General features: G+C 41.5%; 1 protein-coding gene across 2 annotated transcripts; it reads right to left on the bottom strand.

The window, feature by feature from the left end:
• Positions 1–1,049: 1,049 nt before the first annotated feature.
• cxxc5a (CXXC finger protein 5a) lies at positions 1,050–22,836 on the bottom strand. Of its 2 annotated transcripts, none has more exons than XM_069678275.1 (3): positions 22,583–22,836; positions 13,976–14,994; positions 1,050–3,146 (listed from the first exon to the last, which is right to left on the bottom strand). In XM_069678275.1, the coding sequence occupies exons 2-3, from the start codon at positions 14,768–14,770 to the stop codon at positions 3,102–3,104; spliced, it is 840 nt and encodes a 279-aa protein (XP_069534376.1). In that variant the 5' UTR covers positions 14,771–14,994; positions 22,583–22,836; the 3' UTR covers positions 1,050–3,101. The 2 variants fall into 2 exon arrangements, with proteins under 2 accessions (XP_069534376.1, XP_069534386.1); XM_069678285.1 differs by having other exon boundaries at positions 1,050–3,143.
• Positions 22,837–25,605: the final 2,769 nt, after the last annotated feature.

Below are 25,605 nucleotides of genomic sequence, written 5' to 3'. Positions count from 1 at the left end.
TACACACACACACTCCCCCCATCTCCATGGCAATGGCACAAGCCCAGCAGTGTCACCGGTGGAGGGGGAGTTAGCTGGGAATATAGCTACACTCTCCAAGCTGATCACGAGCTGGTACACAGGCCGACCACGCCGGGCCTTCCTCTCACTAATTAGAAACACTCAGCGCTCCGGCTGCAGCAGAAATCAGCTCCTACGTCCCCACCTGGATATGAAAGAGTGACTGTGGAGCCGAACGCAGAATCATCACTGAGCAGGAAATGGAAATTCACTCCAGTGTCACAGACCTGAGGCTTTAAAATCAGTAATTACACTCAGACCCAAAGATGTGAGATTGACCACATTTTGGATTTTTTTTTAATTAGCACCGCTTTCACTTCTCTACGTCTTTATCCAAACTTCCTTACTGCTCCAGCGATGCAGAACACCCGTATAGAGAAGAGGAAAGGTTGTGATAGCTGGTTATATTTTTGGATGGTTATTTGGATTGATCGTCCATAATTGTTCTTCTAACACCACGTAACGTCAGCCAGGCCTGACCAGCTCTGCAGAAAAAGCGTCCCATCATTAATCGAGTACTATAAATGATTTTAGGCTGAATGTCACAAAATCGTCGAGTAATGTGAAAATCATTGAGGAAAAAATGACATTTTGGAGGATTGTCAAAAGTTTTCATGCATTTTGAAGAAACACTGGCACCAGCATGGTTCTCCTTCAAACATGTTTTAAGTCATTTTGGTTACACGTTAGCATAGCAAGGCTCCATCAGTCATTCCCCTGTAGGGAGACATTACACAGGCAGCGAGAGAAATACCTCAGTCAATCCAAGGACACCATGGTGATCCATACCACCACCTGATTCACTTTTAATGACTTCTACTCGTGTCAGAATCGGTGAGTTTTCCTGCTCGCCCAATTAAAAAAGAAAAGGGAACTCTTTTTTTCAAGTCATGGAAAATTTATACGCAATTCTCTTTTTTTAAAGCAGCTGTTTAAAAAAAAACAAAAAACATGCAAATAGACAAGTCGACAAACATCAGAACTGTAAATTTTGACACGAATACATGCATTCCTTTTTATTCACAAAACCAGTCCAATTTTCTAAACAAATACAAAGATTGGTTATTTTTAAAAGCTGTAGCTACCCAGCAACATAACAAAAATCATGAAAATATAACAAATAAACAGACAAATAATAAAAAAAATCAATGTCATCTTGTCTCAGTGCGTTCAGTAGGGTAGACTCAGAGCAAGTGCTGTCTCTTAATGAATCGCCCTGAGCAGCGTTGGCACGCGCTCAGTAGGGCCACAGTAACATGAGGCTGCCAGCCTCACTGAAGGAAAAGTTTGGAGATGCAGAGGAGGGCTGATTGAGGAGATTACAGTCGTGACGGCTCTGGTGAACTGTATCTTCAACCCATTTAGACGTCTATAAAGATCTGCCTAATTTCGCCCGGCAACCATATTCTTCTGACATCATGCTCTGGGTGGTACGCTCAAATGCTGGTGTAACCGCTGTCTTGTACCGCTGTGTTACAGGTTTAAAGTCCTGCAAGTATAGCGAAACTAGCAAATCTCGATCATTTTTAAAACAATTTATTCTGAAAATATTATTAAAAATAAATATTTTAAGGAAAACAACACATTTAAAAACCCATTAGCTAGCGTTAGCATTTAGCCACGTCCTAGCTAAAATTACAGCTGTGTCCCAATACAGCAGCTGCAGCTCCCATTTCGAAGCCTAGTTCAGATGCTGCCGACAAATGTGTCTTTAGCGGCCCAGAAATACACTTTTAAATGTAAAGTTCTTGGTTTCATCTCAAACGAATAGCTAGCAATACAAATATTAAAACACGAAAGGGGTCTTGATAAATTATCTTTAAAATAATAGCTTAAGTTACGTTACGTTAGGCGATTTGGGCTGCGTTTTCTGATGCAAGGGTAAGGGCAGGAACAGCTGGTGACGCAAACAGGAAATCCTCAATAGCCCAGACCAGTCTGATTTCAGCTCAACCTTAGCAGTCTATGTCGGCTACAAATGATGCAGACTTCGTAGACCACGTCCTTCGAAGGATGCAGCCCCTGAACTGAGACACAGCTAACGTTAGATAAGGAGTAAATTCCCAGCTTACGTAGATATTACATAAGCTAGGAATTAACACCTGTCCTTTTGTATCAAGTAACCACTTATCAGCCACTTGCTAGCTAACAGTAATGTTAGCTAGCAAGTGGCTGGATGCTAACGTTAACTTAGCTAAAAGGTTTTCAAATATGTTGTTTTAACTTCATATCTATTGCCTGAAATCCCTTTAGATTTTCACTATACATTGTCTCCTCAGATGCTGATCAATTGAGAAGCAGGGACATTCAGATGCCCTAAATTTAAATGTGTGACATAAAGGCATTTAGCTTCGCACCATGAACATGACAGAAGAGGAAAATGGCCACTGTATGAATACGGTCAATAACGTGACTCAGTTTGGTTTAAATCCGAAATCCACAGTGTCACAATTTGAAACATTTTCTTTGTCGTTCAAAGACAACACCTGATCTGTCTGAAATGAATGATAAAATAGACAAGGGTTTAAGTAACATACTGGTGAAGAATTACAATAATGTTTGCCATTAGCCACTAGTTTTGAAATATAGCTGTAAAATTTACATTCTCTACACAAGTACTGTATCTTTCCACACATGAACAACATTAACACCAAACACAGAAATTAGTTGATTGTCCACACTCAGTCCATATTTCTGTTTCTGGCAATGAACAGTTCCGTGTTGAAGCGACAGAAAAAAACCTGCTGGAAAAAGGACAAAAGGTACCAAAATGGAAACATAGAAAAGGGAATGAAAATTGCCATAGATGCTTTTCTTTACGCTTCATTTTTGGTTCAAGGAATAAGTAGGTGCATCCATTACCCGATTGTTTTTTTTTTTTGTCATTGTGTTTTGTTTTTTTGTTGTTTTTTTTTCTATAATTTTTATTTGTTGCTTGTTTGTTTGTTTATTAGCCAGTTTCTGTTACGGAGACAATCCAGGAGTTGGCATTGCACTTGATGGCAGAGCTTTGGGTAGGGGGTGGAGGAGGAGGAGGAGTCCTACTGGAACCACCGAAACGCCGCTCCTGTAGGAAGCATCACCTTCTTGGAGAAACAGAGGACACAGAGGGAGGGAGGGAAGGAGGGGAGGGGGAGAGAGAAGAGGAGGTAGGTGTTGTTAATGAAAAACAGCACAATTTTATCAGTTTGCAAATATTAGAGGAAAGTAACACATTGTACAAACAGAATGTTGTCCCTCTGGTTCTACTTTATATTGACTTAAAGTTGCAACTAAGGAGCCTTTTGGTCATTTTTATCAGTCTTTTTTTGTTGTTTTGTTTTTTTGTTACTTGTTTAATTTATGGATTGTAAAAAAAACTTAAGAGAGACCCAGGTGGAGTCTTTCAACTGCTTTTTTTTCATCTTGCCAGCAGTCCAAACAAAACAGACAAAAGCAACAAAAAACAACAGTGAACATTATAGTTGACTAATTGAATCTGTTTAGATCCCATGATCATTCCAATTTAAAAAAAATATTGTCATCTGACTTCATAAGAAATAGTTTCATAGTTTCCCACATCAAATAAAATCGCAAGTACAATAGCCCCATTTTCAGCTATTCAAGTCCTCTCATTAGGCCAGAGGGAAGATTTTAATCACATTTTTTTAGTACAGAATTTAAAAATAATCTGTTTAAAGTTTACTTAAAATGATACTTTTACTTTAAAAAGGTTTTTAACTTTTACTCTTTGTCTTTTTTTACACAACATCCAAACTTATGAATGTAAGAGGGATGTTAACTAAGGCAATCAGGGAATTGACTGGGGACATACTTTTTAAGCTTATGCTACCATTCTGATCGGATTTTCTAATAACACAATCTTAATGATTAGGTACAAGAATATTCAACTAGGGAGATTTTGCATTTGTTGTTTTCTGGAGATACTTATGCACTGTATTGACAAGCATCAATTTATTCGTTGATATGATTTAGTTGTTAAAAAAAATTATGAATCCATGTTTTGTTGTTGAAAAGGGTGTCTTAAGACTATATACTCTCATTTGTTAGTTATTTTTTTGATTGCTTATTATTAATTAGTACATATAGAGTAGAAATCAACCATTACAATATATTTTTTGGTGTCAGTTGATAATTTGGTTCTAGTAAGGTTAAATGATTAAAATCAAACAACTATTCGATTAAACAGCTCAACTTCTCTTCCAGTATTTATCCCTGGATGACTCGTATGTGTGAAATCTCTGCACCCGCCCCATCCTCTCCTCTCAGCACCACCACAGGAACCCGCTTCAGTCCTGGCTTCACACAAAACCCGATATGCCACATTTATTATTTAGCCACCACACGCATCGCTCTCCCACACCATCACCAACGATCACGCCTCTTTCCGTCCCTCTCCTCTCTCCCTCTCTCCCTGGCTGTGGTTATCTGTTTGTGTGATTGCAGCGAGCAGGAGAAGCATACATGCATGCAGCTGCAGGGCTCAGCAGCAGCAGCAGCAGCTCAGGGGCCTGGCAGTCAGGAGACCGAGAGCCGCTTGGGTCCCTGGAGCTGCAGCACGGCTGGCGTCCTGTAAAAGTGCAACTCGATGCTGCAGCACGGATTCTTCTTCCGTTAGCCAGCTCTGCCTGGAGCGAGGCAGGAGGATCTCGGCAAACATTTATGCACCCACACACACTCTCACACCGAACCAATATGTATTCAAGTACAGTCGCACACCTCCACACACAGTGGCACGTTAACCGACACTCACAATACACCCCCGAAATCACACCAAACAGTGAGAGTGTTAAAATAAAATTCTCATCCGCAGATTCAGGTTCACTTTTCGAAAAGTTCTCGACAACAGAAGGTTTAATAAGGAATTATCCAGACAGGAATACAAACTATGCTTAAAATCACACCTATCTAATGACAGGAAACACAGCTTCTACTGCACGTGAGTGTCATACACATATATTCAAATATTTGTAATTCCATCTGAAGGCTTGAAATTAATTTTCATTTCAAATCAATCAATTGTAAGCTGAACACAATCACACTTAAAATGCTGTGTGCCAGATCCCTCGCACAGCGGTGAAATTATAAGTTTTTCAAACAAAGGCAGCTGAGATTTAAATGGTCCATTAGTTCAAAAAAGTTTGTTTGAAACCACAAACAATACCAGCCCTAATTACTTTTCAGGCCCACTTAAACCATTCCTGTAGCCTTGAATCAGCAGCACAGTGTTCTTTGAATGCTTTTGTTCATATCTGGACATGACACTGAGCGACGTCGGGGTTCGTGCTCCACAGGTTTCATTTTACTTTCATTTTTGAAAGTTAACTCCTGCTGACTAAAATGAAACATTTTTGCTCGGATAAAAAGACCTCAAGCGAGGTAATTACGCCGTTGATCTCAGCCAAATATAGCCCATACTGTGCTTTATTTGTTAAATTGACTCAATCTGGAATAACCTGACAGCAGAGACACTGAATGCCACAGTGTTGTTCATTCATAGCCCACATACGTATGTGACAGTTCACATGGGCCTCTTAACTTCCTATCAGTTTCTCAGAGAGGGAGGAAATGCTATTTGACAGATACAGGTTTGTATTAAATTTGTTTTTCTGGTGCTGTTACTTTTTCAAAGTGTCAAATCTTAAAATAAATAAACACAAACTGTGGCATTGAATTGTAAAGCTCAATGTGGGAAGCGTTGGAGTCCAAGAAAAATTGACGTACAGGATGAATAAAGTCTTCTTACATAAATCTTACAATATCGTATTATTTCATTTTGTTTGTATCGTATTGTTTTGTATTGTAATGTACCGTACTGTACCATACTGTATCTTACCGTATTGTATCGTATCATATCATATCGTACTTTACCATACTGTATCTTACCGTATTGTATCGTTTCGTACTTTACCATACTGTATCTTACCGTATTGTATCGTATCATATCGTACTTTACCATACTGTATCTTACTGTATCGTATCGTACTGTACCATACTGTATCTTACCGTATCGCATCGCACTTTACCATACTGTATCTTACCGTATCGTATTGTATCGTATCGTACTGTACCATACGGTATCTTACCGTATCGTATCGTATCATATCGTACTGTACCATACTGTATCTTACCGTATCGTATCGTACCCTCGTATCGTTTCTTTTAGCCCTTTTATTGCTTTTTATTGCTTCTATTGCTTTAAGTGGTTTATTGTTTTATAGCCCTTGCTGGTTTTATTTATTTATTTATTTATTTATTTTGTTGCTTTTATAGCTTTCATTTTTCTTTTTGCTTCATTTCCTGTCTTTTATCTTATTTAGCTATTTTAATACTATTGTTTCTACTTCTTCCTGCTTTTTCTTTTTTTTGTCGTATGGTACTGTACCATCCTGTATTCTACCGTATCGTATCGTATCGTATGCTACTGTACCATCCTGTATCTTACTGTATCGTATTGTATGGTACTGTACCATACTGTATCTTACCGTATTGTACCATGTCATAGGGTATTGTATTGTATCATTTAGCATGGTATCGTAACGTATCGCGTCATATTATACTGTACCATACAGTATTGCATCGCAACGTATCGTATAGTACCATATCCCATCGTATTGTACCATACTGTATTGTATTGTATTGCTGCATATTGTATTGTACGGTATCGTATCGTATTGTATTGTACGGTATCGTATTGTATTGTATGGTATCATTTAGTTTCATATTGTATCGTATCGTAAAGTACAAATTAAGTAGATTCTTTGTGGCTCTAATGAATATTAATATGAACCACAAACCTGGAGGTTAACCGCCAACATCTTGCCAACATTATTTCATGGTCTGTATGTTAAGTACCGTTAGCCCGTCATCCATCTCTGTGGTGACCTTTCTACAGCAGCACTCAGCTGTTACAAAGACAGTCAGAGGACAGCAACATCTGCTGCTGCCACAGATGTCAAAAACCTAGTGCGGTCTAGACTGTCCACGACATATGTGGGAAGAAGAAAAAAAAACACATCCCCCATTGAGCTGTAAATGCTGCTTTTTCTCGTTATCAAACATGAGCAATCAATGGAAAAATGGCTGCAGTTCAGGAATAGAAAAACCTTCCCTCCTTCCCTGATTGCACGGGTTCAAACAGACGGGGTCTGTGGGTGTGAAGTGGCCAATCACTAAAATCGATGGATGTTTTTTTCAAACAAGGCGAGCACATTTGTCTTAGCATAGCACAAACAAATTGTGTGTAACAGAGGCCACCAGAAAAGGAAATGCAGAAGAAAATCCTTTATTTTTTGGACGTACTGCTTCTTAAAGGGGCAACGTCCAACTCTAATTTTATAATACCTTACATGTTGTTCGGTGTTACTAAGGTAATTTGAAGCCATGATTTTTTACCCCAGGCAGCGCTGAGCATTCTTCTTCTTGTCTTCATGGCTTCATCATCAACTATTGTGAGGACTCCCACAGGAAAAGAAGGAAACACACAAAGAACGCAAAGCCTCTCCACACGCAGAAAAGCATGTGGGATGTAGAACCGTCTGCTGTTCACAAGTAGCGGAAAAGTAAACCTTTACAACAACTAGATAAAACACCAATGACCTCCAGCCGGCATAAACACTCACTGTTTGTCTGGCTGAAGGGGCGAACCTTTTTCCTACGCCTTCTCACCCGACCAGAAGTCAATCGTGATCGATATGTAAATACATTACAACGATTTTTTTTACTGGACTCAACACAAGAAAAAAAAGTCTGAGAACAAATTGTATACACAATTTCTCAGAAGCTGCAGTGATGTCATTGATTTGCTCTTTTTGTTTGATTTGTAGTCATTTATGACAGAAGAAATACAGTAAACTGACACATATGGAAGCTGGAACCTGAAAAATGGTTGAAACAAAAGACTACTTGTCTAATGTACCGTTGTTTCAATTATCCCAGATATATTTAAAACCAGAGACGATGGTAAATACGAAAGCTAATGATCAAAATCTTTCACAACAACCATCGATACTCATGCATAGTAGCCACAGGTTAAAAGCACAGACTGTATAAATAAAGACACATCAGCATCTAGATAAAAATGAACATTATAAATATGGTCTTTACAACATTAAAATGACTCTCTGTAGATGGGCAAGTGTTATATACTATTAATATTGGCATTGCTTTTAATTATATCAATATTATAATCCTGGTTGTAACTGTTGTTATGGTTGTGGCTGTCTCTCTCCCTCTGTATCTATCCAACTCTCTAGGCCCATACAGTCGAGGCAGATTGCTGTCATTTCATTGATTGATTGATTGATGTCTAAACCCAGTGTACATACATATAACAACCTTTTGACCTGCAAATTATCAAATCACTTCTTACTGTGTGGACTAGAACCTGTTCTCTGTCTCTCTTTGAGTAAAAGGCTGTTTGCTTCCAGATGTCAGTCTACAGTACGACACCTCCTCTGCCCTGCGTCTCCCCTCTCCTCTCTCTCTCTCTGTCCTCCTCAGCCTCCTCTGTCCTCTCCAACTTGTCCCTCCGTCTGCCCAGCAACTTGCCCGCACATCCATGTGTCTCGGTGTCAGTCTGCATGCCTGTCACTTTGCATGAGCCTCCTCTGTCCTGACTGTCTGGTGTTCGGTGTCTGGGAGGCAGGAAGGACCATGAGGGAATACGCTGCTCCCATATCAATGTCTGATCCTGGCAGAGGAGTTCCCAAAGGATAAATCTAGTATGCTCAGGTGTAAGGTGTGTCTGATTACAAACAAGCACAAGCTGTGACACAACCGATGACTTTTATTACATAATATAGTCTTCTATGAGTAGAGAAATATCTCTTTTCAAACATTACCCACCACCTGTACAGTACATCCTGAACCTACAGTGACATACAAGTAAAAACAAAGTAGCTACAACTCCCTAACCCCCCGACTCTCCTTCTTTCTCTCGGTGTTGAGCAGCATCGCCGAGACTGACACCACTGCAGGGTATTCAGACGTCGAGCACAGAGGAACTGCCTTCCCACTTATTTCTCTCAAATGTAGCATTCCCAGAATAAATCCAGACATCTTCAGCCAGTGAGCTGTGAGGTGGCAAAGGCCTCAGCATGCTTACTCCCCCTCACTTGCCAATTTTACGCTCTTCTTTGAGCTGCCGTGAGCTTTCAATGGAAACCGTCAACACCCTTAAAATAAGCACACACGGCTGCTGGACTGCACTTGTGTACCGACGCGGATACGCTCGCAGGCTCGTGGAACATAAGCTTCAATGCAAATGTAGAATAAAACAAAGGCAGGATGTTTTATGCAGTCTTTTTAATCACGTTTGTGCACACATGGGCGAGCTGAGCGCAGTCAACACCACCTGACAAACTGACCAAAACACTGAAGGAGACGAGTAATGCCCAAGTCGCCCTGAATATAAATGAAGAAATATCCTACATGTTCATTATTGACATAAAACTCCCTGCTCTCCACTTTCCCCACATCCTCCGTGAGTCTCGTCCTCTGACATTTAGCCGGTCCTGATGACATCCCGCTCACTGACGGTGCGGCCCAGGCTGTATTCTCTGATCTAATCTCCTGCTGAACAAGAGCTGTTGACTTAATAACAAAGCCATGTGAGACAACTACTACACTGATAATGGGAAACGTATGAGCGCATGAGGACAAATAAAAAGCAGGGAAAAATTGAAAATGTTGTACTGCTGTCACAGCTCTGTAAGGGGGGGGGGAGTTGATACTTTGGTAAATAACGTTTGGGGTGAAGAAGTAACAAGTTGCAGACCGCTGTGGTGTTTCCTGATTGGAAAAGAATAATGGTCTCTTTTTGAGACAGTTCTGACCTTTTTAAAGTGGGGTTGTATAGAGTACTTATCAATAGCGAGCATGCGTAGAAACACCGAACTTGTACGGTTGAGAAGAAAGTAGTGCCAAAGTAAAGGGATGTCTGACGTCCAGCTGAAGCGCTTAAAATGCAGCAAACACTTAAAAAGATTTTTCAGGTGAGACTTTTTTTAAGTGGCTAAAGTATATTTTACTACAACCACATGGACAGCGGTACATAGCGTAGATTTCATGTCAGTACTTCGGCCAGCTTCTCCAAACAGAGGCCGTGCTGATTGTCATCTCCTGTGGGTAATACACTGTGTAGAAATACTTCATTCTATTTTAGAAGATCAGAAGTACCGTTTAAGGTTTATTTTTCTTTTGTCAGTTATTTATTTTTTCTTAAAGATTTAGTTTTTGGCCTTTTCCTTTATTTGACAGGACAGTGGATAGAGTCGTAAATGTGGGAGGAGAGAGGGGGGGCCAAAGGGTTCGAGTTGAACCAGGGGCCGCTGCGTTTAAGGACTGAGCCTCTATACACAGGCTGCGCACCTTAACCTCAGAGCTAAACCAGCACCCCAAGTTACTTTTCAACGCATTCACATTAAGGTGCTTTAAAATGAACTAGTCATAACAAAGTTGTCCAAAAACTGTAAGTACAAGAACATGAATAAGACCATTAGTAAAATAAGGCAACATCAGAGGAACACTACAGAGATTAGACCTTGTCAGGTGACCATGGTTACGGTTTGATTCATGCTTTCTGGGTAGATTTGGTGGGAATTTTTCTTGACTTTAGTCCTTCAGTACGTCTGTGATGTCTGTGTGCAGAAGCTTTCAGCTCTTTCTTAATGCTATGTCACTTTTTATCTGTTGCACGCCCACGATGACCCTGTTGTTTTGGCCAATAATGAGACCCCTCATTAATGTGTTTACATCCATCTCTATTTAATGAACGGACCAACTTTATGGTGACATAATCCATATTTTCATCAAGTGAAAAATATTTAAATTTCATGTCGACTCTGTTTTCAAATTGACAAGTTCAGGCCATGTTTAAGTCTGAAATGCCACCAAGTACAGATGTGTAAACACACTGATATTACGCTTTAATACAAGTCATTAGTCTAATATATCATACTCTACATGTAATTAAATTAAATAGAAAGATTAGCCTTCTCAGTTCTGTTCTGAAAAGGAGAAACTGTTTGACAGATCAAAGAAATAAGTGAGTGTCAGATATTTTAAGGTGTCAGGGGGAGAAAATGTGAACAGTGTAATAGCGCTTCTCACAATAACTAAAGTCAGTCAGTTTGCTGTTACACTTCATACTTGGAGGCCTGGCAGGTTTACGGCACCCTGGAGTTTCTTTCATGTGCGGCGGCCACTGGGCGACATCATCAGCCTGTGACGTTACGAGCAGCATGATGACCTACATCAACATCAACATTCATGAATATTCAGGCGCCCTCGGGTTTGGCATGGCTGGTGTGAACGACTGGTATTAGGCTAACTGCCATAACAACATCAAATGCAGATCATAAATTAGAATTAAATTCCCTTTCTGTTGCAGACATTGAGTCATGCCACCTACATAGCGCGCTGACACATTACACCATTTTGGTTAATCATCAGCGGAGACAAATGAAGCCGCTCATTAATTTGCAGCTGAACAATGCAGCAGTGAAAAACAACACTCAGACACATCAGCCTGATTCTTAAGAGTCAGTTTTTCCTTTTGTTCCAATGTGCCATGATGACAAGCGTATGAATGCACCAATTTCACACTATTTAAGGCCTTATATACTGTAATACAAATCAAGTAAACATGTTTTCTTAGGTGTTTTACATTTTTAACATTCCTCAGAATCAATTTTCTAGATACATGGTAGAACTGTAACTGCCTTTCATAAGACAGTAGAAGAAGAGGTGAACTGGAGGAATAAGATACTGCGTGTGGTGAATCCGCGGAGTCTAAACTCTTATTCCTTCTGGGGACCGACACTCAGTCGAAGCTTAACACACAATATAGAGATGATTTTTGAGTGCCTTGCACTTTGGTTAACAATATCTAATATCCTTTGTAAATACAAGTCCATCAATCCATTGAGAAATAATAGAAAAAAGACACTCTTTTTAACTGCAGAACTTGCTTGAAAATCTTCATATTTTAAGTTTTCTTCAGCTTCAGAATGATTCAGCGATAGTTATCTGTACATACATGGGTTCTTTGAAAACAGGAGTTGCTTTCGGCTAATTCGGCTGGATGTAAAATGTAAACAAACCAAACAAAAGTGCTAATTTTGTGATTATACATTCAAACCACACACTGGACGATACTTAATATGACTCATATATTTCCAGTGTTGCCAGTTATGGACTTCTGGTTTAATATCATCATTAAAATAAATGCACTTTTATTAAATAAAAGTACTCCAAAGAAGTGTTTTTTTGATGCCTCTATCGGCGTGACAACAGTGTCTGTCACTGCACATATCACTGTCAGAATAAGTCTCTTTATGAAATGACGAGGATTATTAATGAAGTTTGGTTTACTCATCATGGTTTGGGTTAAATTGAGTACATACGTAGTTGTGATGGTAACAATTATGAACATGTGGCTACATCTGGGAAAAGATTGTGATTATGCTAAAAAGAAAATGTTGACAGTTGGCAGGAAATCCTGTAAATCTCATGTTTTGTTTGCCAAAACCTTCAATGTAAACATTTTAGGGGAATCTGCTGAAACAGTTTCTGTTGATTTCTAGACTTAAAATTACTACACTATGTTTACCTAGTATTTGTAGTTAATGGGCTAAAAAATGCTAAATTGTTGCTATGGCCTTTTAAAGTATCTGAATATGTGCAGTTAAAATATATTTACGAGTACAATTTATGGCAATTTGTTTGTCAGTCAGTCTAAAAGCTCCATAATCACCCATTAGCTGAGCTAAGCCAGGCTAGTTTGTCACTATGCATTGTGTTTTCAGTAAGCATCCAAACCACCCCTTTAAGGAGCGTTTCACTGTGGACGGCCAAAGTCAGCACATGGGGATTGACCCACCATCATTTCAGCCTCCAAACAAGAGGCCGAGCTGTCACCCTCTATCAGCATCAGAAAGAGGAAGAAGTGAAGCCATTAGCAGTTTGAAGCACACATCCAGTTTGTGTCAATTAGACCAGAGGCCTCTCCGCTGGTTCAGGTTCTCACTGTGTTACATATTTATTCATTATGTAACACCAAAGTGACACTATTAGCCATTTATCCTAAAAGTTTATTTTCTTTCAGAGGGAGCGTCAGCTGTAAGGGCTTCCCTGATTGGTCGTCCTGTCATTACAGCCGGGGTTAGTTAGGCCACTGAGACGGGAAGTTTGGAGGCCATTTAGATGAGCCGAAGAGTCACCCAGGAGAAGGACAGCGGCAGCTAAAGGGGGGTGCATGTGCTACACTGACACCTGGTGCTCCAGATGACAGCTCTGAGGCCAGATGGACCTTGTTACATGCACACACACACAAACACTCATAAACAAACTCACTTACACACACACACACACACACACACACATACTGTACGCATTTATGCCACTCTTCTCACTCTTTTTTCATGGCTTTACGGTTGCAACATATGTAGACACACATGGAGGATGCACATGTGACCAAACAGGAAATGCTCCTCAGAAGCTCAATGCATAAAAGACATGAACAATCTCGTGTTCAAGCGCGTGAATTAGCCTTCCAGTTGAAAGATTGGTGATTGAACGGTTATGGCAGACAGATTAAGGAGACCCCATGGTGCAGTGTTTACCCTGCACATCCCCACCACACTCCTCACCACCTGTCATCCCCCTGCATGAGGAGCCATCACCCCAACAGAAGCCCCCCTGTACTATTTGTCTTAGAGGGGAGTAACATTCAGGTACAGAGCTAAAGATCTTCTTTGTGCACTCAAGTGTGAAGCTGAAATTTTGTTTGTGATTATTTTTATATTATTTTTATTTGTGAAGGTGTGCTTTCACCTGCCGTGCAACCCTACGACAACATAAAGCCTAGGACATATTTCTAAAGCATGGCTCATGATTACCACCACCATCTTACCTCCAGAGCAGCAGAGGGCTTCTTCTTCAGTTCCTCACATTTGCGAAACTTGCAGATCTGATGGCCCGTTTTACGATTCCGGCAGCTGCTGCATTGCTCGCAGTTAATCCGCCGCCGGCAAGGTGGGCACATGCCGCAACGTTTTCGCTTCTTTTTACCGGAGTTGATAGCGGAGGCCAGCTCGCTCTGTGCCGGGTACTCGGCCAGGCCGGCCATGTGCAGCGCGCTGTCCGCCAGAAACACTCCGGCCGGCGTCATGATGAAAAGCCCCGGGTTGAAGGGGAAACCACCCCCTACTCCATATGGGAAGTCAACAGGACCACCTACGGCGTCCGTGACAGACGTACCCTCCAAGTCGCTAGCCCCCGAGCCTGTGTCTCCACCGCCAACTCCCACTCCCATGCCCCCGGGCAGGAGCATGTGCTCCATACCGGCCCGCTTCAACAGTGCTGCTGCCTGGGCAAAGTGCAGCAGGCCGTTCTGTCCCTCCAGAACCTGCTCTAGGGTCCGGTCCAACTTGGCAGCGGTCAGTGCGGAGACGGTAGGTTGGGGCTGCGGGGGAGGCTGAGGCTTGGCCGAGTGGCTCTTCGCCTCTTTATTGTCCGTGTGTCCATTGGTGTTGGCCGAGGATACGGCTGTGTACTGGGAAAGGGTACGCGAGTTCTTAAGGCTCTTACTGAGGGGCTCGCTGATGATGCCGCTGCGGTTCCTGCGCTCTATCACTGGAGAGCCCTGTTTGCTGCTACTCCGCTCCTGGTCATCTGTCCGGCCCCCCTCCGACAGCCCGCTAGACATGGTCCAGAGCGTACGTGCCTGGGTTTGGGGTGAGGGTGGAAAGGGGGCAGGGGTGAGTGAGGAGGGGGAGTAAAGACCTGTTCCTGGTCCGCTCTCTGCCCTGGTGAGAGTGGTGCCTCACCTCGATGGACGAATCAGCCAGCCGACAACAGACAGGCCCCAGAGCCTTCTGCCCCGCTACAGCTCAGCCCTCATCCACGCTCTGCCATGGGCCACCTGGAAACCTTACACAGGGACAGGAGAGAGGTGAGTTACTGGTCAATGATCACTTCATCAAAACACTGAGACAAGCACTGGTATCACCATATTTTAATCTTTACACATCCAGCATTTAAGAAGCATCTTTATCAACCATTTTTTAATTGTGTTACTGGTCACCTGGCAAATGCAAATGCGGTATTGACTGTGTTTTAGCTCTGGATTTGGTCTCCACCAACTCCTGAGCAAAATACCTGGCTCTTAAGAAGCTAATTGTAGTTCACCACCAAGCGGCAACCTCCGGTGTTGAAAAATGAAGCAAATGCAAAAAACTGCCATTCCTCGAGTGGCCACTCGAGGCTGGCTCCAGAAAACAAGAAATAACATCACAGCAGGTGGGAAAATGCCAAATTTTACAGCAGAAATATACATGTTTACGCCTCTTTGCCCGTCTCTGGATTAGCCGGCTCTGGCATTTCCAATATGGCGACCCCCAGCGCCGGCGCAATTCAGGCTTCAAAATGCTTCTTCGGAAACCAATGGGTGACGTCACTGAGACTACGTCCATTATCTATACAGTCTATGTTCACCACCTTGTAGCTAACTTTCTCTGTCTGTTTTTGGGAGGTATGTTAGTAATGTACTGTGGGTTTTTAGAGCTTTTGCAATAAAAATATCTGCCTTGTGCATTCCAAAAAATATGTTGAGAGTGAAACAAAACTTTGAAGTTGTGGGCCGGACAGCTAAACAATGAGCTTAAAATCGGTATACAGCTCCAAAAAGCCAAGAGTGGATGAACGCTTGGGTGATAACTCTCTGTAGGTTCCTCACCAGCGAGCCCTGTCTTAATGCTGCTTAAAAGATATTGTAGTTGAATATCAGGGGGCCATATAAGTTATTGACCATTATGGATGCTCATCTTGAACTGAATATGGATATTCAACTACAATTCAACCACTGTTTCGTTCTCCCTCTAGTTCTTCATACATCAATCTACAAATCAAACCACTGACCAGCAATTCAGGGGCTCTTCTGATTGGTTGACAGAAAGAACTCATGACGTTGGGAGCCTGATCTTGCTATTGAAGTCTAACACAACCAGTTAAACTGGGTTGAATTGAGGGAAAACAGCTTTGGTAAACTACAGAGTAAGTTACAGCTACAGGTATATAATCATTTCACACTAAAGGCTACAGTATACAACAACAGAAACTCTCCTACAGTTAAGTCCCTGTCTTAACCTTTATAACCAGCTTGGAAATGATGCCCAGGTGAGCAGACCCTCTTTGACCTTCGACTCCGTTGTATCTATTGGTCTGTGAGCGGTGCTAACAAAGGTGAAGTCGACCAACTTGATCTGGAGTGAACGCCTAATAAATACATTTTATTGCCCTGACTGCAGCTCAGTCACTTAGGAAATGTTGCATATTGACCCACAGTTATGTGCTCATTGATCTGAGTGTATAACCATGTGAAACAATATGTTAGAAAGCAAATATTTGTCCCTCATTTGACTTTGAAATGCAGCCCAGCGCCCAGAAACACGACAGAAGAAAGTTTGAAAGAACCAACTTGATTGATATAATCTTCCTGTGCCAATCAACTACTTGCATAAAAATGATCACTTTTAATGACCACTATAATTTGTCAAACATCAAATAGAGTGGTGGGCCTTATGAAGAGGCTTTCCTGGGCTATTAGTGATCGCCTCCCCACTGGACTCAGCTGCATCCATCCAGCTGCTTTAGCGTAAGATTCCTGTGGCCGCTCATCTATGAAAAGAAAAACTCCGCTGCGATTCTCCTGACCTGTCCGTGTTCACAAACAAGCCCACCACCTCCCACAGAAACGCTGAGGAAATGGCCGGGCCGGTCCTTATAAGGGAAACAAAGGGAAAGGGAGGGGAGGAGGATGGAGGGGGGGGTGTCTGTGCAGTGTGTGGAAATTGGAAGGCCAGAATTAGTGGGAGGTAAAGCTTCAAAGGCAAGAGCACAGCCCCCACATTCTCACCAGCTCAGGGGGATGTGGCGCCAGCGAACCAGAGCCAGCTCCGCAGCCCCTCGGCCCTGTAGTTTCAGTTTCTCCTGCTGCAGCACTGACCAGGGTCCGGTTTCCCTAAAGCATCTCAGACTGACTGCATCTCTGCTCAGAGGAGGTTGAATGTTTAACAGCACTGCAAATCAGGAGGGATGCATGCGGGGGTTTGTGGTCTTATGGACACTGGACCTTGAAAACTATGTTTTTAGAGGTCAGTTATTTTAATGTTGTTTCATGTAATTTGAGTTTTACATCTACAAAAGTAACTCTGGCTTTCTTCTTATACAACAACTCAATGTCTCGATTACCTGCTCTGATCTAACTGCTTCATAAACGCTCTAAATACAGCAAAGGTGCTAAAAGACTTGAGTATAACACATTATTAATGAACTGGCACATTATCAATAGCCAGAATAAATGACCTGTCATGTCGGCTACAAAGTGACAAAGTTGGCAATCAAGGCTCGTTATAACAGTTTAAAAAATATCACCGATTAGGTGTAATGTAATCATTTTTCACAACAGCTGACCCGCAGGTTTGATGAATTTACATATATTTCAAGCACAGCTCTTTGAAAGTGTTGATGATCTACATAGAATGGATACTAAAGGCTATATATGTATGTTGTAATTGGCCACTAGAGCTCATTTGTTCGTACTGACTTTTGTTGGGTCTGGTGCATCAGTAAGCAGCTTTAAAAATAGGAACACAAACGTCACATGTGGGACTGGCCAAGTCTTGGAAGTTTTGCAGGCCTGATAAGCGGAGTGACGTACATGATCAGACAGTACTTGCTGTAAATAGATACTATAGCTGTAAAAAGCTATTTAGTATGGAAGCCCTTAGCGGACATTCATCCATAGATTTGATTTACTCAGTTTTCGCGTGATAATGAGTCATTTCTGGTCTTTTACTGGTTATCTTGAGATAACAAAGCTTGTTTTCTCGTGATAACGGGGTAATATTCCAGCAATCTAGAAAACAGGCTGGTCATTGTGATATCACAGACTAGGACATGCCATGCTGCCATTAGCCACACTAATGAGGTAAGTTAAGCCTGTTTCTATGTTCCTTTTGGGGATACGAGTTATGATCATCTGATGCGACGTCATAATCTCGTGATAATGGATCTTGAGAAAACGACCAGAAATGACTCGTTACCACAAGAAAACTGAGTAACTAAAATGTAAGGATGAATGTCCGCTAAGGGCCTCTGTAATTTTCACATATGTTCTTTTCTGGTATTAGAAAAGCAATATGTATGCTAATTAAAGTAGCATCTTTTTCTGTATACATGTGTTTAAATTAAATTGTTGGAAGTCAGTTAATTTGCTGTGTGCGTGTCTGCAAGTGTAAATGTTACACTGTAAAATGTAAGCACTTGTTTGTACTTTGTTGTGTGGAAAGCTCACTTTTTTGTTTGCTTTGTAGTTTCACAGACTGTGCTCCCAGACGAGTAAAACAAATGCACCTGTTAGAGACTCCTGACTGTTTATTGATCGCAAGGAATGCTATATGCTACTTTTTACACTGCTAACTTTCTCACCGTCATACTTACTCACCTACTGTTTGAAGGTAACGCAGTGACACAAACTCTACTGTTGTTTCTCCAGTTAAATTATAGTAATTTGGTGAATTAATAGGGTCTTGATGTAAGCGTACGTTTTATTTGTATTGGAGCATGAGTGTGAGAGCATTGCTTTAAGCTAGAAGGCACTTTTTGATGCACTAGCGATGTAGACCTGTGCTTTGTTATAGAAAATACAAGCAGGCAAATGTAATAATACTTTTACACAGAGTATTTAAAGTACTTAAGGCCAAGAGCTGAAAGAAAGAAGATAATGAATTGTTTTATAAATACGCTTTATGTATGCACGCAGAATTAGATTTTACATGCTTACAGGTTGCATCACATAAATGTATGCACCAAACCCCAGTTGCTGTTTCGGTCTACACCACAGTGTGTAATAAATGAAAGCAGGGGCACCTATATTATCCTCGCACTCACCGACCTTTGCAACAAGCGTGTTCATCTGCCCTCCATCCCCCTGACCTATCAGTCACACTCTTCCATCATCATCAACCCTGAGCACGGCGCATAGTCTTTGGCTAATCACCCTGCCCGACTCCCGGCGTCATGGCTCTTCAAATCCCTTCACCACATCATTTACAGACGGGGTTTATGTCCTCGCGTGAACCGTCTCCTGCACCCCGGCTGCCTCTGAGTGCCAGAGACACACTGCTGATATGCTGTTGTTTAGCCATTTAAGCATATTTACTGCATTTCCTGTAATGTTTGGACTTAATGGTGTGGTTCATATTAAAGCTGTGACAAGAGGCTGTAATTAATAGATGGTGATTATAGTCACATATTAAAGCCTTGCACCTTACACTGTCTCAGCATTAACATCAGTCTTCTCGCTCACATTTCTCGGAGTCTTTCTTGCTTTTTTGTAAATTTATTTGCAAACAACATGCTCAATTCAACTAAGACAAAATCAGGATGTAAATTGGGATATAGTACATGATCAATAAGTGTTGGATTGACCAATCAGAGCAGCTGTGGACCTGCAATTGTAGCATCTTGTTTCAGCCAATAAAAAACAGTAGCAGGAACAATCACTGTGTTGGACTTTTAATGTTTGTACACTTTGAGGAAAATAAAGTATGCAACAAAATATATTAACTTGCCAGATGAACATTCTGAATGTGATTATAAATGTTGCAGTTCATTTAGTGCAGACACTTAATTAGTTTGTTTGAATGAGCTGAGCGATGTCTCCCTGTTACTTCATGGACACTTCGTCAACAACAGCTGATCTACAGGACCAGATGTTCGGACAACATGTCGCGTACATTCATATCTGAAAGATGATGTTTAATTAGCGTCTGAAGTCTGATTTTGTCGACTAATTTCTTAAAACTGACAACTGCTTCTGTCAGAGAGCCTGTGCACCAGAATGAGTTTGATCAGCGTCATGAGGGCCCATTTTTTCACACAGTGTGTCATGTGAGTGTGAAACGTGGTGATTTCATCCAGATATTCCAGCTCTACAGAAACGCTGTATTGATCCTTTCAGAGATACTCAGCTTTTGCTGTCTCTGATACTCGACCGCTGATTATATACTTTCAGCCTGAGTTAACTCTGTTTATATCTGATGACATGCGTGAAACTCGCAGCTCGGTATGAGTGAAGTAAGACAGACACTCAAATTCAAAGAAAAGTGTAACATTGCTGAAAATCGATATCTGTACGCTAGATGGGGAGCTAGTCATGAGATAATTAGCCTAGCTTAGCATAAAGACTTGAAACAGATAGCCTTACACTAATCAAAAGTAAAAGATAGGCCTGTCAGCACTTTTAAAGGTCACTAATAAACACGTTATGTCCTCTTTGTTTAAAGGACCAGTTGATGGGCATCCAGAGGAAGTTACTCTTCCTGGTCAAGAAACAAAACAGTATGTCGTCCTTTTAGCCGGCTGCTAATGCTAGCTTCAAACTTTGCATACAGACTCTTCTAATCCAACTGTCTGCAAGGAATCACTTAAACATATTTCCAACAAACTTTTCCTTTAAGCCACAAGGTTTACCTGGAGCAAATAACACCTAAACAGAGCGTCACAGTTTCAGCGTATAAATCTGGTGTATTAAAATCAAGCAGAGGTTTCCATTTGGTGTGGAACATTTATAGGAACTTTCCAGTTGAAGATTGGTGAATTAAGTCGTACTTCAACAAATTACACTGGACTCACTCACCAGCACACACGACGAGTGCTTCCTGACAGCCTCAGTGCTGCTGGGGTGTCAGCAGTGTGATACTTGTATGAACGGCTCGTTTGACATCCACATGCTCATCTCTTTACTTTATCAGTTATCTTGAACAGACATTTTTAGAGGCCTTTTCTTCTCAGGTGTTATTAGATGTTATACAAGTTGTTGTGCTGGGATGCTAAAGGAGGTTAATGTCAGCCCAATAATGACGGCTCGCTGATGGATGAGTGGTTGCTTGTTTCAGTGGATCGATAAGTGATGGAGTGAAGCCTGTAGGGTCGTGTGTGTGTTTGTATTTCCCGTTGTTTTGTGATTCTAGGCATAAAATCTAAAAATCTAAACATGAGAAAAACGACAATAAATCTGGGATGTTTTTCTGTCATCATGTTATTAAAAGCATGCAGCCTGTATTATTCTCATTTTTAAGAAATTAGCCTGCTAATTGATATTACGTATCAAGTTCCACTGGATAATTAGCCTCCCTCGAGCACACTAAACTCTTGAATAACTTCCCTTCAGTGACGTCACTGTATGCGCAGGTGCCAGGTAATCACAGTCAGCTTTTTTAGCGGAGGTGAGAAAAATAGTTCCTCATTTCCTTCAGGGTTGTGAAGCATTTGGTGAACCACGAACTCTAGAGCAGCTGACTGCCCCTCAGGAGACTCGAGAATACTTAATGCATTAGTTCAGGCGACGCACGATGCAAATGCAGCGTCGCCTCCCCTCCTCTCCTCCTCCTCCCCCTTTCTCCCCCTACAGCAGACGCGCTGTCTGCGGACCTGTCTACGGTGAGCTTTCTCTATTCCTCCAACCTCCTGGAGACTGGCGCGCGCGCACGGACACACTGACACACAGAGGGAGTTTAAAGCCCCGGTGACAATAATTAGACGCAATGATTCATCCATTGTCTATAACCTGCTGCGTCTGATTAATTGGGACAATGCGCACAAAAAGTTGGAGAAAACGTCCACGTCGTGCGTAATGTGACTTCAGATTATTCACAAACATATGGAGCAGCTGGAGCTGAGACAGTGGTGCTGGGTTGCAGGGGGTGATAGTGAATTTCCGGGTAGCGTGTTGATACCTGGGGAACTTTCTAATAATACCCGGAGAAAAACAGATGAATGGAAACCGGAAGAATCTGACATGTGGAATAAAAAAACAATACATTGTTTTTCCTTCTCTACTCTAAACTAAGAAATCTGTTTCTTTCTTTGTATTTAATAAAAGTTTTAATTAGACACAGTGACGATCAGAGAGAGGCTGTTGTCAGATGTGGGCATGATCTCACTCTGATGCGCGCGATCATTTCTTTTACTGGAAGCGTCAAGTTTGGACGCGCATCATTAACAGCTGATTCACAGAAAAGCATCGGGCTCGTGCTCCACTGTTGTGCCGATCCCTATCAGCGCTGTGGGCGAATTATTTAATAAAGCGCAATCAAGACTGTTTGTAAAATATCCCGAAGCCCTATTATGAAACACAATTATGTTAAAACCTTTGTTATTTTGTGTTTAGGGAGTATAACAGATCCAAATATGCGTCTTTTGTGTGGACCGGTGATCTATGAGCACAGTAGCCTATCTGCGGTACCAGCACTGGGCTGCAGCCACACAAATGAGGATATAGGTAACAGAAGAGCCCCGGCTGTCTCCTGCTATAACTTGATCCTATAAGAAGATGACATCCCAACTTTCAGCAGACTTCAACAAAGTATGATCCCCCCTCCATCCCGCACCTCCTCCCTCCCTCTTCCATATATCTGCATATTTGCAAACACGGGCCCGATTTATTCGCACCTACCAAAGCCGATCCAAGCAGAGGGGAGGGCTCCCACAGTCCGAGCGGTCCGTCTCTCAGCCTGCCGTGCAGAATGGTGACAAAAAAAAAAAAAAGAAAAGAGCAGGAAAAAAGAGCTTATTCTCCGAGAACACAATCCTACAGAGTGGCTGCCTGTTAGTGACAAATGTGAAAAGAAAAAAATGATTGAGCGTCAGTTATTTTGAAAAAGCGTACTTTCTCTGAGGCTGAACGCGTGGGTTCCCCCAGCTTTCTCGGTCCTTGCAATCCCACCTCTACATCCCCGCTTGCAGAGAGGAACATGCAAACACATTTCATAGATTTTTGGAGCTTCGCGGAAAAACCGAAGTGGACTTTTTAGCGGCGCGCGCGCTTCGGCTGAGGCAAAGATAGCGCGCGAGAGGGCCGTTCAGGACAGCTGAGGGGAGAGGCGTTTCAGAATAAAAGTATGGGATAATAGAAGATGACTGTTTGAGTGGTTATTGGCTGCGTTTTTATTTAATAATACGGCAGCTAATATTAGCTTGATATTTGAATGTATTCCAGATAAATAAACGTCGTTTATTTCTATTTTTAATAAAGTTTAAGCGACAAAAAACTGCCTGAATGAGAGATTGGGGTTCGATTTTATAACGAGACTTAAAGATATATATATATATATATAAATGACGTAATAGTTATAAAATGTTTTCAAATTTTTACGATAGCCTATCTTAAGCTTTAAATGTGTTAAGGTTTATTTCTAATGTTAAATGTTCTTGTTTTAAGTAGTGATCTCATTGTTAAAGGGGATGCAGAATGGTGAACTTATTTTCACCCATCTGTTTACACAGAGTATGTATCCACTGTACACATCTGACAGAAATCCCCCTCATGGCCGGCTGCTCCTCCTCTCAGCTCAGCCCCAGAGTCCACTCCACCTCTTTCCACCGGCCTGTCTGCTGGCAGGCGGCCAACCCAAGTGTGTGGAAATGACACCGCCAGGGCGGCAGAGATTTTCCTTCATTTCTCTCCTTCCCGATCGCAGACTGGCTGACATTGGCTAGAAAGTGGAGCAGCTCGTCAGGGACAATCAATGCGAATCGATCGAGCTGTGCGGTGGAGGCTCCAGAGCTGGAAAATATCGCGGCAGCTGAAGAGAGAGAGAGAGAGAGAGAGAGAGAGAGAGAGACAGAGAGACAGAGAGAGAGAGAGGGGAGGGGGTGTTCAACCAACTCTGTCAGTAGCCAACCAACCTCCCAGCAAACAAATATGCTCTGGCTCTCATAAACATGACACTCACTTAGTAAATAGTAAAGTTAGAAAGACCACAAATGTGTCACATCGCACAGTGTTTGTGTTAAACAGTAAATATGTCAATACAAACGAGGTATTTCAGCAAAATACCTTTAAATAAATCTGTGACACACAGCTGTTTCACCTTTTTTGTGTTCTCTTATGATCTCAGCAATAAGATGTTTTTTTTCTAAGCTGGAAAAACCTGGTGGTAATATTCCATTTGATGTTTTAAGGCATCATAATGACTGAGGGATAAGAGCATCATTAAAGCCTATAAATGTTCTCCAAAAAACACCATCCGTATTTATGAATATGCTTTAAGTTATGGATTCAGATTTATGTCAAAAATATAAGACAAGGTATTTTGATGACATCTATATTTCACTACTGAGCAATAATGTTCTCTAACTTCCCCCCCTCACACGTTATGAAAGAGTAGGCGTCATTTATTACAATTATGGGTTTCTCATTTTGCAGTGTAAACCTTCAGTCACACATTTATTGTTTAAAACCCAAATTAAATCCCACCAAAAGCAGGTTTGGTAAATCTACAGAGAGAGAGAGAGAGATGTTCCACTTCAGCAAAGAAACGTGTGACAATGTGATTCTCATTATAAAGGCCTCTTTTTACTACAGTCCCCTTTTCTGTTTTCTTACACCTGTTGCATTGCATTCATTGTGCTCCCTGAAATCACCGAACAACTGATCTGAGATCAATACAACCAGGAAGTGTTTTGGCACAAGTTAGTCATTCAACAATGTTAAAAGGGGGAAAATTGATGTAATTGGAAGCTTGTTAAACCATTCCACAAACATTACATGTAAGCTTGGTAATCAACAAATCTCATTGTAGACACCAAGTCCAATGAGTGTCCTTTGGTGGAGATGGTGGCGCAGAATGTATTCGTCAGTATAATTTAACTTAGAAAAGCAAGGCCAATAAATCCCCAAAGTTTCAATATAATATCTATCTTATATTAAGAATACAATAAGCAGGTAATAAACTGTAATTAAGATCAAGATCAAACAGAAGCTGGAAACACACATTTCCAAAGCATTGTCATAAAGGATAAAATCTCATTAGAAATAGACTTTTCAGTGTGTTCACTGCTTCCTGCCTTTTAACACCTTTTTTTCCAAACAGATCCCTTCAGTCTCACGTTCGTCGACTTTGAAAACAGACTCACCAACGGAAGCGACACAGTCTGTGGTGTGAGTTCAGTCTAACTACACACTTCCCAGTGAAAAGTTGAATAAATATAATTCTGCCCGGGTCGTGTTTGTCTACCATCCTTTTTCCTCGTTAATCATGATTAAGGTTAGTTGGTGAAGATTTGGTAAATAAGGTGCTTGTGGTTAATAAGGGGGTGGATCAGTGGGTATTATTACAGCTGGATGTGGAACTGGTGGTAAAGTCAAACAACTAGACTCACTATTAGCCTCCACACCTGTACTTTTACCTGCATTAAACATCACACTTCATGCATTGGCTCTTATCACTGCTATTAAGTTGCTTTTCTGAGAAGAACACAGGAGACACACAGAGCTGGGACTTCAGTTGAAAATGTAACTGATCACATGATGTCACTCAGGACTCTTTCATTCTGTTCCTGCTGTCTTTGAAGCATCGGGCTGCATTAGGCGCTGTCAGTTGTGGATGAATCCTGGGAATGATGCCGATTGATTTGACTAATTGGATGATTGCATTTGTTAAACAAACAGCCGCTCTGTCACTGATGACTACCAGC

The sequence above is a fragment of the Semicossyphus pulcher genome, unplaced genomic scaffold, assembly GCF_022749685.1.
Source record: "Semicossyphus pulcher isolate SPU_LCO1_2020_fin unplaced genomic scaffold, fSemPul1.0.p SCAF_10, whole genome shotgun sequence".
In the NCBI taxonomy this organism is placed as follows: Eukaryota; Metazoa; Chordata; class Actinopteri; order Labriformes; family Labridae; genus Semicossyphus; species Semicossyphus pulcher.
Note: the sequence above shows the minus strand (reverse complement) of the source record. Positions and strands in the feature narration are given on the sequence as shown.